This window comes from Crinia signifera, chromosome 6 (genome assembly GCF_055691185.1).
Source record: "Crinia signifera chromosome 6, ASM5569118v1, whole genome shotgun sequence".
NCBI lineage: Eukaryota > Metazoa > Chordata > Amphibia > Anura > Myobatrachidae > Crinia > Crinia signifera.
Genome location: NC_139222.1, coordinates 225,227,835 through 225,241,369, shown reverse-complemented (window position 1 = coordinate 225,241,369; position 13,535 = coordinate 225,227,835). Strand labels below are relative to the sequence as shown.

General features: G+C 42.9%; 1 protein-coding gene across 2 annotated transcripts in view; it reads left to right on the top strand.

Moving 5' to 3' along the window:
* The window catches only part of TNKS2 (tankyrase 2), a 53,072-nt gene extending 39,795 nt beyond the window's left edge, over positions 1–13,277 (top strand). For both annotated transcript variants that reach the window (XM_083149018.1, XM_083149017.1), the window contains 8 exons: positions 173–255; positions 6,352–6,472; positions 8,718–8,815; positions 8,940–9,014; positions 9,094–9,199; positions 10,136–10,322; positions 11,628–11,784; positions 12,365–13,277. In XM_083149018.1, the coding sequence (XP_083005144.1) occupies positions 173–255; positions 6,352–6,472; positions 8,718–8,815; positions 8,940–9,014; positions 9,094–9,199; positions 10,136–10,322; positions 11,628–11,784; positions 12,365–12,427 (890 nt within the window). In that variant the 3' untranslated portion in view covers positions 12,428–13,277. The remainder of the gene's footprint in view (positions 1–172; positions 256–6,351; positions 6,473–8,717; positions 8,816–8,939; positions 9,015–9,093; positions 9,200–10,135; positions 10,323–11,627; positions 11,785–12,364) is intronic.
* Positions 13,278–13,535: the final 258 nt, after the last annotated feature.

The following is a 13,535-nucleotide window of genomic DNA, read 5'->3' as shown; positions in this document are numbered from 1 at the left end:
ACTGCACATTGTAACTGAATACTAAGTTGTTTATAAATATGTTCAGAACCGTAAGGAGAATCGTTATTCTACCTGTTAACAGAAAGGTTGATGCTTGTTTTGAATTGCTTATGAAGCTTGGTAGGTGTCTTCTATTGCACACAGTGAATGATGCATGTTTTTATTTTTAAAGTACCTGGAGTTGACTTAAGCATCAATCAGTTTTTGAGGAACCTTGGACTGGAACACCTAATTGACATATTTGAGAGAGAACAGGTGAGTTGTAGTATAATTACGTTACTTTTGTAGCCTAGTCCATTACATTTTGCAGTAAACGTCAGTGCTCGCTAAATATACACTGATTATGTGATTTATATATATATATATATATATATATATATATATATATATATATATATATATATATATATATATATATATATCTCAAAGTCCAAATGACTGGCACTCCAGCAATAGCACAACGACGCAGGTGCCTTTCCATAGAAAGATGCATATAAGTCCAAATGACGGATGGCACTCTGCTTCAATAATAATGAGTATATATACACAGGTTGAGTATCCCTTATCCAAAATGCTCGGGACCAGGAGAATTTTGGATAACGGATTATTACGTATTTCGGAATATTTTAATATTTCAATTATGTATTTTGTAGTATCTTGCATTTATGCGGTATAAACACATCAACCACATAAAATGCACACATATATTTTATTTGTGCATAAATCAAGGTTTCAAAACATGAAACAAAATTTGTGTCCTTTCTCAGATATTGGATTTGAATGCCAAGCAATCATTTTCTTGTACATATATAGTGCCAGTTACATATCATGTCCTCAGTAGTACTGTTACAAATGTCCCCAGTGAGTTTTTAGCAAAAAAATAAAAAAAAAATTCACTTTCTGGAATGTATGGTTTTCGGAATACCTGTGTGTGTGTGTGTGTGTGTGTGTATATATATATATATGTATATATATATATATATATCCTCCTTGTCGGCGGCGGCACTCAGGGACTCACACTGCAATGACTTCAGTGAAACATTTATTCGATCTACGTTTCGGAGGTCTCGCCCCCTTCGTCAGGATACAACGGGGCGAGACCTCCGAAACGTAGATCGAATAAATGTTTCACTGAAGTCATTGCAGTGTGAGTCCCTGAGTGCCGCCGCCGACAAGGAGGATATAGGAGTGGGGCAGCCACCACGGAGGGCACCAGGGCAAGACACCCCAAGTAAGGGGCAACAGAGTGCCGGGAGAGAGAGAGAATATATATATATATATAATTTGTTTGTTTGTTTGTTTGTTTGTTCTAGTACCCTGCACCTTTCAAAACCCCCTTTCCTCCCTGGGATGTCACTTTCTGCTCTAGTACTACCACTGGCACAATATGGTCTGCATCTGAGACACTGGCCAGACCCTGTTCAAAGCCCCAAAGCAGTGAGCGACACACCAGAAAGGAAAGAGGAATTGCATGGATTTTAAATGGTGCAGGGTGCTAGAGTGAACACTATAATAAAACTGTAAGATTTTATTTGTATTATTTTTGTTGAGACATATACTGCTAACTAGGCGATTCATCGCGCCCTACGGGCGCTCTTCACACCGGCGTAAGGGGCTGCGTCCCTTAATTTGTGAACGTTTGTATTGCGAGAAATATAGTTAGAATTGTATGAAAGATGCCCTGTATTGCAGCTTCTGCCAGTGGGTGAGGGTCCAGCGTGGCAGCACAGGAGTAAAGGACGGTGCCCCTGAGTCAGTGTCTCCTCCTACTGGGTGGGAGTTAGGGTGCATGAGAGCAGGAGGCTGGGCTATGTGGCATGATAGGGGTATGTGGGCAACACAGTGTCAGCGACTCCCCAGTGGTGGAAGTTATGGTTCAGGAGAGCAGGAAGCTGGGTAGTGATAGGGGTGTGTGGGCATACGGGGGACTAAAGAGGAGGGTGGGGGACACTGTGCAGCTTCTGCCAGTGGGTGAGGGTCCAGCGTGGCAGTACAGGACGGTGGCCCTGAGTCAGTGTCTCCTCCGACTGGGTGGGAGTTAGGGTGCATGAGAGCAGGAGGCTGGGCGGTAAAGCATGATAGGGGAATGTGAGCAACACAGGGTGAGCAGGTCCCCACTGGCGGAAGTTACGGTGCAGGAGAACAGGAGACAGGGCAGTGATAGAGGTGTGTGGGCATGAGGGGCAATAAAGGTTTTTGGCTGTTGCTGAGTAGGGATAGGCATTGGTACAGACACCATCGATGGTTGGCATTGATGGCGATTTTGCACCCTGCTATCGATAGTAGTAACTTATTACTTGGATAACCATCGATTGTTGTAGCTATCGATGGTCATCCATTATATCTGACTGAATAGGGCGTGGGTCAATCAGAACTTGGTGGCCTAAAAAAAAATTTGAAACTTGATCGGTTCTCCTTTGCCATCGTTGTAGGGAAACCATCTGGTCCTCCCACATTGATGGCAAAAGTATTCAACATCGGCCATAAACCATTGATTATTTGAAATCATTGATGGTCGATGGGCATCCCTAGAACTGGAGGAGGGTGGGGGACAGTATGCAGCTCCCGGCAGTGGGTGAGCGTCTCCTCCCACTGGGAGGGAGTGAGCATGCATGAGAGCAGGAGGCTGTATAATAGTGGTATGTGGGCAAGACATTGATAAAAGTTGTGGCGCTGGTGCAGAGGGCAGTGGGGAAACCTGCAGTGCGGCAGTCAGGGACGGATTTCCCACCTAGGGGCGGCACCTGCTTGTGGCGGTACAGGATCCCCCATTGTCACGGGGGTACGTGAAATGCGGGGGGGTCGTGGTGGTCCGCTGGGGGGTGGAATTGCCGGAAGGGGGTCAGGGGGGTCTGCAAATTGCGGGAGGGGGTGCGGGGATCCGTGATTAGCAGGAGGGGGTCCGCAAATCGTGGGAGGGGGCGCGGGGGGGCTTGAAACGTGGAAAGGGGGTTCGCAAATTGCGGGAGGGGGTTGTCGGGGTTAGTGAATTGCGGGAGGGGGGTTGTGGAGGTCCATGAATAGCGGGAGGGTGCGGGGTGTGCCGTGAGTCAAGGGAGGGGGGGGGGCACTGGGGGGTAATGCGGGGGTCCGTGAATCGTGGGAGGGGTCATGAATTGCAGGAGGGCAGGAGGGGGGGTCGTGGGGGGCTGCGAATCCCAGGAGGGGGGTGGGGGTGGGGGGTGCCGTGAATTGCATGAGGGGGGTGTGAATCGCGGGAGGGGGGGTGGTGCGGGGGTCCGTGAATCGTGGGATGGGGCATGAATTGCAGGAGGGGGGTGTGGGGGGTGCCGTGAATTGCATGGGGGGGGCATGAATCGCGGGAGGGGGGGGGGCAGCGAATCACGGGAGGGGGTCTGCAAATTGTGGGAGGGGGCGCTGGAGGTGCTGAGGGGGTCCGCAAATCGTGGGAGTGGGCACGGGAGGTGCCGAGGGGGTCCGCAAATCGCGGGAGGGGGGGTGCTACGGGGGGTTCCGTGAATCGCGGGGGGGTGCCGTGAATCACGGGAGGGGGAGGTGGTCCGCAAATCGCAGGAGGGGGGGGTCGCGGGGGTCACGCAAGTCGCGGGAGGGGGGGGTGGTCACGGGGGCCCCGCGAATCACGGGAGGGAGGGGAGGTTCCAGGGGTCCCGCGAATCGCGGGAGGGTGGGGGTCCCGGCAGAGGGTAGGGGTGTGCGGGAGTAGTGGTGGCTGTGGAGTAATGGTGGATGGTGGGCGTGTACTGTAGCCCTGGCTGGGTGGGGAGTGGTGATGTCAAGGAGGTGGAACGTTATACACATGAAAATGTTCTACACAGGAACGTTCTACACAGGGCATGAGTGACAGATCTGGCTAAATATATGAGATAATTTTGAATATTTGTCTGTTCATTCCGGTACCACACAAAAACTAATTTCTCAATGGAGATCAAGGAGAGGGAGCATTGTAAAAAAACATGCTTTATATACTGCTTTTGGTTCTGCTGAGTAATAAGAGATGGGTAAACAGTAGTGTGTGTGTGTGTGTGTGTATATTGTGACAAGGAATCATACACTGGATCAACACAAAATCTTGGGCCCATATTCAGTCCTGGCCTAAATTTTCACCAGGCAAAAAAATTGGCTGTTTTCGCCCCTTTTTATTGGGCCGATTTCGATTTGCCTATACAATTCCAGTGCGGCTTTTTCGCGTGGGTGAAAAAACAGCATTGGTGAAAACCACGTGTGTTTGCCCAGGAACTCAAGTGGTTTTGGCATATCTGCAGCCATTTTTGCCCATGCCGATTCACCCCACCAAAAAAAGTGAAATGGCATGAGCACAAATGTACTCAAAATTTCATAGTGTAAAGGGGAATCTTTGCCCTTTTTTTGGCCTTGCAATAATTTAGGCTGGGATTGAATATGGGCCCTGGTCTTTATTTTTAGAGTAGATCACAGTATACCAGGTACACAGCATAGGCAAGTATAGTTACAGCACACAGCATACAAGTAATCACAGCATACTTCAAACTCTTCCGGCTGCTCCAGTGATCCCCACCGTAGGCCACACCGTAAACGATCACTCGGGCAGCTATTCCACCATCCAGAGCAATGACCTCCTGCCCTGGAAACACTTTTATTAGGAAACGACAGGTGCTGCTAATAATCCCAACCTTGATCACATCAATTTTCTTGCTGCTGCTGCTCTAAAGCCTGGAGTGGAACTTCCACATTGCTTTCATGTATAAAATATACTTTCAATATAAATATATATATGTATATAGATGGATATCTATCTCTGGAATGTATATACAGGTTGAGTATTATTATTATTCAAATATTCGTTATCCAAATTATTCTGAAAACCATACATTCCAGAAAGTGAATTTTTGTTTTGTTTGCTAAAAGCACTACTGGGGACATGATATGTAACTGGCACTACTGGGGACATGATATGTAACTGGCACTACTGGGGACATGATATGTACCTGGCACTACTGGGGACATGATATGTAACTGGCACTACTGGGGACATGATATGTAACTGGCACTACTGGGGACATGATATGTAACTGGCACTACTGGGGACATGATATGTAACTGGCACTACTGGGGACATGATATGTAACTGGCACTACTGGGGACATGATATGTAACTGGCACTACTGGGGACATGATATGTAACTGGCACTACTGGGGACATGATATGTAACTGGCACTACTGGGGACATGATATGTAACTGGCACTGCTGGGGACATGATATGTAACTGGCACTACTGGGGACATGATATGTAACTGGCACTACTGGGGACATGATATGTAACTGGCACTACTGGGGACATGATATGTAACTGGCACTACTGGGGACATGATATGTAACTGGCACTACTGGGGACATGATATGTAACTGGCACTACTGGGGACATGATATGTAACTGGCACTACTGGGGACATGATATGTAACTGGCACTACTGGGGACATGATATGTAACTGGCACTACTGGGGACATGATATGTAACTGGCACTACTGGGGACATGATATGTAACTGGAACTACTGGGGACATGATATGTACCTGGCACTACTGGGGACATGATATGTAACTGGCACTACTGGGGACATGATATGTAACTGGCACTACTGGGGACATGATATGTAACTGGCACTACTGGGGACATGATATGTAACTGGCACTACTGGGGACATGATATGTAACTGGCACTACTGGGGACATGATATGTAACTGGCACTACTGGGGACATGATATGTACCTGGCACTACTGGGGACATGATATGTAACTGGAACTACTGGGGACATGATATGTACCTGGCACTACTGGGGACATGATATGTACCTGGCACTACTGGGGACATGGTATGTAATTGACAATGTGTGTGTGTGTGTGTGTGTGTGTAGGGCTGGATGCACAACACTTTCCAAACAGCAGACTGTGCCAGGTTATTGTATATATATAATGTGCAAGAGAATGATTGATTGGCATTTACATTCAGTGCCTGAATTAGTTTCAAGTTTTGAAACCTTGTTTTATGCACAAATAAAATGTATTTGTGTGTATTTCATGTGTTTGTACAACATGAATGCAAAATACCTCAAGATACATCATTGAAATAGAAAAATATTCTGAAATAAGGAAAAATCCGTTATCCAAAATTCTAGCATTTTGGATAAGGGATACTCAACCTGTACTTAACTAAATCTATGCTGCTTGCATTCTGCGCCACACTCTCTATAATAGTGTCCATTATATAGCAGGCATAACTGAAATGCTGCGGTTTGTTGTTGAACACCTGATGACCTTAGATAGAAATTAGTTATAGTTCATTTGCATTAGATGTTTTTGTTATGAGTACATTGTCCGTTCTATTTGTAGATCACACTAGATGTATTAATTGAAATGGGACACAAGGAGTTTAAGGAGATTGGAATTAATGCTTATGGAAACAGGCATAAAATTATCAAAGGTGTGGAAAGGCTCATATCCGGTCAGCAAGGTAAGTGCAATATCTGTCTTCTTTTTAAGCAAGGAATATATTGTTTAAAAAAAAAAAAAAGTACAATGTTATGTATTAGCTGCTGTTATTTAATTTGATGAAAACATAGTCTAAACTAATGCTGTTGTATAGACACAAGAAAATGAATCTCCACAGCGCTGGTTCCAGGATATGGCCCAACAATCCTTTTCTAGGGGGAGTTGCTTTCCAAACCTCCAACCATAAAAGGACAGAAGAAGATCCTTATTAGGGACAAAAATATGTTCTATATCTTCAAGGATATACTTGTAACTCGCCTAGCCTCACTTGAAGACGTTCACATAAAGGTATCTTTATATACAGGAAACTTCATGACCCATAAAGAAAGACACTCACCTAGAAGGTGGTCCCTATATTCATAAAAAGGTTTCTTTATTGTGGATTCAAGCAGGATAAAACACCTCCAATCCAAATGCAGGCAAAAACAGGTTTATTCTAAACTTCATAAAATGGGCACAGCACTCCAAGATCTGCCCTCATACTCCTCACCCAGAATGGAAAGAGTGAAGGTGATCAGCCCTTAAGATGTTATAAGGTAAGTGTAGGTCCCAAAAGATAAAAGTCCAATCCTTTAACACCAATGCGTTTCAAACATATTGTTCTTCCTCAGGGTGACATTAAACTGATTAGTTGGGGAGGGTTTATGTACCTCCACTCATCTGGTCATTGAAAAACAAGGAACATAATAAAATAACAAAAACTTTACATATCATAAAAACGAATCCTGCAATACATGAAATAATTCATGATCATCTCTACAAATCCTCACTCTAAGTGATAATAGGTACATGCATCCAAAAAAACAACTAATACAGAAAAAAATTATATAATCCAGTACATTTTTTTATGTAAGCAATAACACATGGCCAGCCGCGCAGCACACTTCCGGTGCCGATGACAACTTCCGCATCTGTCTCTATGGGTTGTGAAGTTTAGTGTTTATAAAGATACCTTTATGTGAATGTCTTCAAATGAGGCTAGGTGAATCTCACGTGGGTTTATCCTTGAAGATATAGAACATTTTCTGTGCCTAACATAAGGATCATCTTCTGTCCTTTTATGGTTGGAGTTTTGAAAAGCAACTCCCCCTAGAAAAGGCTCGTCGAGCCATATCCTGGATACAGCTTGGTGGAGATTCATTTTCTTGTGCCTATAATTCTGTATTAGGTTTGATATCTCTATGTGTTTCTCCTAGCTGCAGTTTCTAGACAAGCGCAGGTGGCTGTATATCAACAATATTCTGTGCACAATGCTGTTGTGTATTTTGTTCTAATGCCGCCCATACACAGCGCGATGCGCACCGTGCGTAATGACTAGATTGCATCACATTGAGTTCAATGCATGCAATGGACTAAAGCACCATGCGTTTTGAAGATGTGATGCAATCTATTTCAAAAAGTAAGGTCAACACATACTTTATGTTCTGTGTAATGGGTTCACACCTGTCCGCTTTGTGTATGGGCGGCGTAAGTAATAATACGAAAGGGAAAGTTCATACAATGATTAAAAAGCATCAGATCTGGCATTTGGCTTTTGAAAAGTTTTTCTGCGGTGTTAATGTCACTAATTTAGTGGCGTTCTCCTTAATTCTGTAGTTTACGCTTGGCTGCAATACTGGCCAGTCAGCGTCATTTTAAGTCCTGATTGGTATTTTGGTGGGCATGACAAAGTGAAGCTTTAAGATCTACCTGCTTTGACTAGTTGGACAATAGAATGATGTAGTTATGCCATATCTGGAAATACTCCATCTGTACTATTAGCTGACAACTGCCCACATACAGGAATGCAATCATTAAGTGGCAGCAGTTAAAATGCAGAATTATTTTTGTTTGTGTGAACAGGTTTTTATCAAAGAATATACCATGCACAACTTTGACACTAGTTACGCTGAATCAGAATAATAATCACGTTGTCAACAAATGCTGGGTATCCATATTTCCCATCATGCATTGACCTCCTATACAGGCCATTGAATGGCAGGACATTACTGCCTAATCCATTCATTATTTTTTCAAATCTGATATCAATCACCACAATGCAGCAACCTTGAACCAGGTTAGCCTAAAGGTACCTATAAGGAGGCCATTACCATCATGCGATGTGTTGGTCCTATTATTATTACTACTGTTAAGGTTTTCATTTCTGATTACAATTAATGGATGAATGTATTATATGGAGATATATATCTGTACTCTTTGTCTTCTAGGTTTGAATCCATACTTAACACTGAATACCTCGAACAGTGGGACTGTTTTAATTGACCTTGTTCCAGATGACAAAGAATTTATTTCAGTGGATGAAGAGGTAAAAAGCACTTAGTGTTAGGGAGGGTCCCCCCAGTTCCCTCCTGTCCCAGCAGTATTGAACATTCCCTTTTGTGAGAATTCAAGAGGTGCTTTTTTTTATTTTTCCCTACCCTGCAATTTAGATGCAGAGCACCGTCCGAGAACATAGAGATGGGGGACACGCGGGTGGAGTCTTCAACAGATATAACATATTAAAGGTACATTGATCAGCTAGGAGACATCTGTATGTGCTTTATATGATCGTGCACTATTAATGTAATTTATGTAATGTTCTAGATTCAAAAGGTTTGCAATAAAAAGCTCTGGGAGCGATATACTCACCAAAGGAAAGAGGTGACAGAAGAAAATCATAATCACTCCAATGAAAGGATGCTCTTTCATGGTAAGCCTCATCTGTCCAATGTAAGGAGGTTATTACAACTGTGTAGAAAATGAAGATCACAACAAAGATGCAAATGGGTGTATTCAATGCGGCTGGAGAGGGGTTACACGGCACGGATAGCAGAAAACAAATGATCCTCGCCGTTTAACTCCTGTGCCTGCCGCTCACCCTATTCAATGCGCCGGGGAAATCCTCACTGTCAGAGGACAGCAAAGATTCCCCCAAACAGCGAGGCTCGTGGCTAATGCAGGGAGGCCGCTGCATTTAGCCGCGAGTCTCGCTGTTTTAGCGGCCGCATACGCTGCTGCCCCCTCATCCAAAAACCTAGCGAGGGGGAAACGACGTGTGCAGGGGGTCAGCACTGCTCGCTGTCACAGCTCACAGAAAGCATTGAATACACCCCAAAGTGCTCAACAACAGGATCTACGCCAGGTGCACTTTGTAATTCACAAAAGGCACATCCATTGATTTTCTTGCACTGTTGTTGCTTTGTAAATCTTTTCATTTGTGCGTCATGCAAGGTACGGTGCGCTCTTGCATTCATACAGCATTGAACATTAATCCATTTGGTTGGTGAAAAATTGAGCAATATCCCCATTGGCTACATGCACTTGCACGCAGTGTGTCAATCTTATATCTCTAGTGCAGGCATATCCAAACTATGGCCCTCCAGCTGTTGTGAAACTACAAGTCCCATCATGCCTTGCCACAGTTTTGCTAATAGAGAATATTTAAATTATGGCAAGGCATGTCCCCCCCAAATAAACATTGTAGCTCATACATAACATTTTGTTTTCTTGTGATTTGATATTTTAATACTCTTATCTGCCATAAAGAAAAAAATGACAGTGATTTTGTACATTTAGATGGATATTGGGGTTTGAATGGCAACTGTCATACATTCATTAGATTTGTTTTCCCTGGATTCATTCACAGGCTCCCCATTTGTAAACGCAATTATTCACAAGGGATTTGATGAAAGGCACGCTTACATCGGGGGTATGTTTGGAGCTGGCATATATTTTGCCGAAAACTCTTCAAAAAGCAACCAGTATGTTTATGGCATTGGAGGTGGAACCGGGTGCCCGCTTCACAAAGACCGATCATGTTATGTTTGCCATAGGTAAGTGTTATTACAGTGAAGTATCAGATGTAACTTGGAGAGATTTTGTGTATCCTGGTGGACTTTCAATTTTATCATGGTTCAACCATTCAGTCATGTATTCAATAGTCCTATTTCCCTCATTATTAACCACATATGCCCATGGTCTAGATTTTACAATAACACTGTATGCAGGTGCATTCAACACGTGTCCCTCCAGCTACTGTGAAACTACACATCCCTGCATTCCTTGCTACAGTTTTGCTAATAGGGAATGCTAGAACGGTGGCCGGACATGCTGGTATATGTAGTTCCACAGCAGCTGGTTATTTACACTTTGAATACCCCTGCATACAGTGTCTTGGAAACTGGTAATATAGAATATGGGACACTGGTGTAGATTAAATGAAATAGGACTAATAAAAGAAGTGTAAAATCCAGAGATTCAAAAGTTATCCGATAGTGTTTACTATTGTGTCAAATACTGGATTTACCTTGGTCTTTAATGTCTGTCCCACAAAGTGAAAGAGGAAACAAAATTCTGCCTATTTCAGCTGTTTTTTTTTTGGTGTTTGTGAATTGTAAAGAAAGCAAGCAATCCATATGCCTTCATAGAGCTATATAATGACTTTCACCACCAGATGGCGCTGTTTTCTGATTCTTTGGTGTTTGTCTCAATTTCAACTTCAAAAAGCAGCTACAAAATATGACGTTTTTTTTTCAGAATGCTGAATTCATTTGAAATCACTAAAATTATACTTTTGTTTTGAAGGAAGATAATCATTGTATTCCCTATTGTAGAGGAGTGGATATAGCACTGACATTGACCATTGTTTGCCGCAGTATTACTGTTAGTCTTTTACGTAACCCTTGTAACGGACTGTAATCGGCAAATAAACTGTTGGCAACAATTAGAGCTGCAGCAGTAATTCTTTTTATTCGCAACATCACTTATGTACTTGGACACCAGAGACCTACATTAGCATTATTGTGCGAATTATTTTGATCTCTGTATGTATTGTGCGCCATAAAATTAATGGATTCAATTTTTTCTTTTTCGTTTTGTACTTTAATTTCAATATGATTTGTACATTGTAATTAGTCATTGTGAGTGTGCTCATGAGTAGGCATGATAACACTTGTAGAGGCCCAAGTGGTACATTTATACCTGGTATTGTTTCTGTTAGAAGTATATAAGTCCACTCTGTGTCAGTTAAGAATTTAAAGCCATCATTCATATGTACTGTATGCTTTTGCCATCACTTTGTAAGACACATTACATTGGGTGCCAGTAAAATAATCATCCATCTGTATTTTCCTACACAGGCAGCTTCTCTTTTGTCGAGTGACACTGGGGAAATCTTTCCTGCAGTTTAGTGCAATGAAAATGGCACATTCTCCTCCTGGTCATCATTCGGTCACGGGCCGACCAAGTGTAAATGGGCTTGCCCTGGCGGAGTACGTGATCTACCGTGGGGAGCAGGTAATTTTATCGTTGACAAATTTGGCCCTTTCTGGTGTTACGTCTAGTCAGGCTCAACAGCCCTAGCGCTAATAGCAGATGCAATGGAGAGCCACATTAACCCCTTGAGTGGTGGGACAAACCTGCCAGCACATAGGGGAAGCCTCCCCCCTCCCTGTTCCTCACAGTCACCGCGAGCCATTCCTGAGTCCCCACCCCGGATCTCCGGGTTTCTCCTGCCGCTGTCCCAGAGGCCAATCACAGTAGTGACCAGGCAGCAGGCTGGGGGATGGGGTTGATCAGCAGATGAGCAAAATAGAATATGTGTATTTGCTTAGAGTTAAACTTGCTTTATAGTCAGTTATTTCATCATTTACACGGCAGGTGGTGGTTAGCAACAGCATCAGCGCCTTGTGATTTGTTCTATGATTTTCCAATATAAAACACCACTGATGGATCCTAACCTCTTCTCTTTGATATTTGATGTTCGGATGTCCAAACGCTTAGAAAATCAAATGTGTATACTCCTGAGAGGGAAAACGTTTATAGTCCTTTGTATAAACTGTTACATTGTTAACGTGCTTAATAATCTCTGTTGTAGGCATACCCAGAATATTTAATAACATATCAAATCGTGAGGCCTGACACCGCAACAGATGGATGATCAAGAACTGGACGGCACAACCTTTCATGTGCACAACACATCTCTGTGATGGCCACAGGAGAGACAGACTTTACTAAGCATTGCGGATACATTGTAACGTTTCAGAGACTAAAGCTTTAAAGAAATGTTTAGTATGCTTCCTGAACATTCACAAAATATTTTGTTTATCAGCACTTTAACAGACGCCATTCTTGATATTAAATGGGTTTGTCGATATTTAATTATACACAAAGAAATGTATTGCGTTAACTTGAAATTGTTTTCTTTTTTTTTTTCTTTCCTTTTTAATTAATCTAAATTCCTGTGTAAAAAAAAAAAAAAAAAACAACAAACAAAAAACTTGCATTACTAAAATGTGTATTTTTAAAACACAGCATTTACACTGAAAGTTCATTTGTAAAACTGTAAATAAGAGCCTTTTTGTACTAGCCCCGTATTTATTTACATTGCTTTGTAATATAGTCTTTTAAAATTGCAACTTGTACAGAGGAAAAATGGGTTATTTTATCCGAATGAAGCATTGGGCTGTCCTCCGTGTAGCACAACGCTGGTCATTATTTACCAAATACCAGGATGAGCCTACGTTGCAGCATTAATTTGGCCCTAGAAAAATCTTCTTTATTGTACTATACAATTCACAGTTGAAGTTTTTTTTAAATATTGTTTTCTTTTTACCTTTTAAATAGCGGTCACACACACACACACACACACACATCAGAAGTACTGGCCCTGTGCCATCGGAGAAACCTCCAACAGCATGGTGGGGTTTAATGTACACAGTAGAGACGACGCTACACTCTGGACTTGTAAATGTAGAGACCAATAGCCAATAAGGTGGTTGACGTTTCAGCCACTATCGAGGCTTTTATCAAAACCGCTTACATGTAAGCGGTTTTGATAAAAGCCTCGATAGAGGCGGAAAAGTCAACCACCATATTTGCTATTGGTTTCTTCATTTACAAGTCCAGAGTGCCGCGGCGGACTTCTGGAAATAAACCCTTCTTTCTCCCCACCCCTCTCCTCTACCTTATATCATGTCATTGCTGGAGCGAGAGCATTGTTTCTTTAGTGCTACATGGTCAACACAGTCTCTCAGCAGCTGCTGATT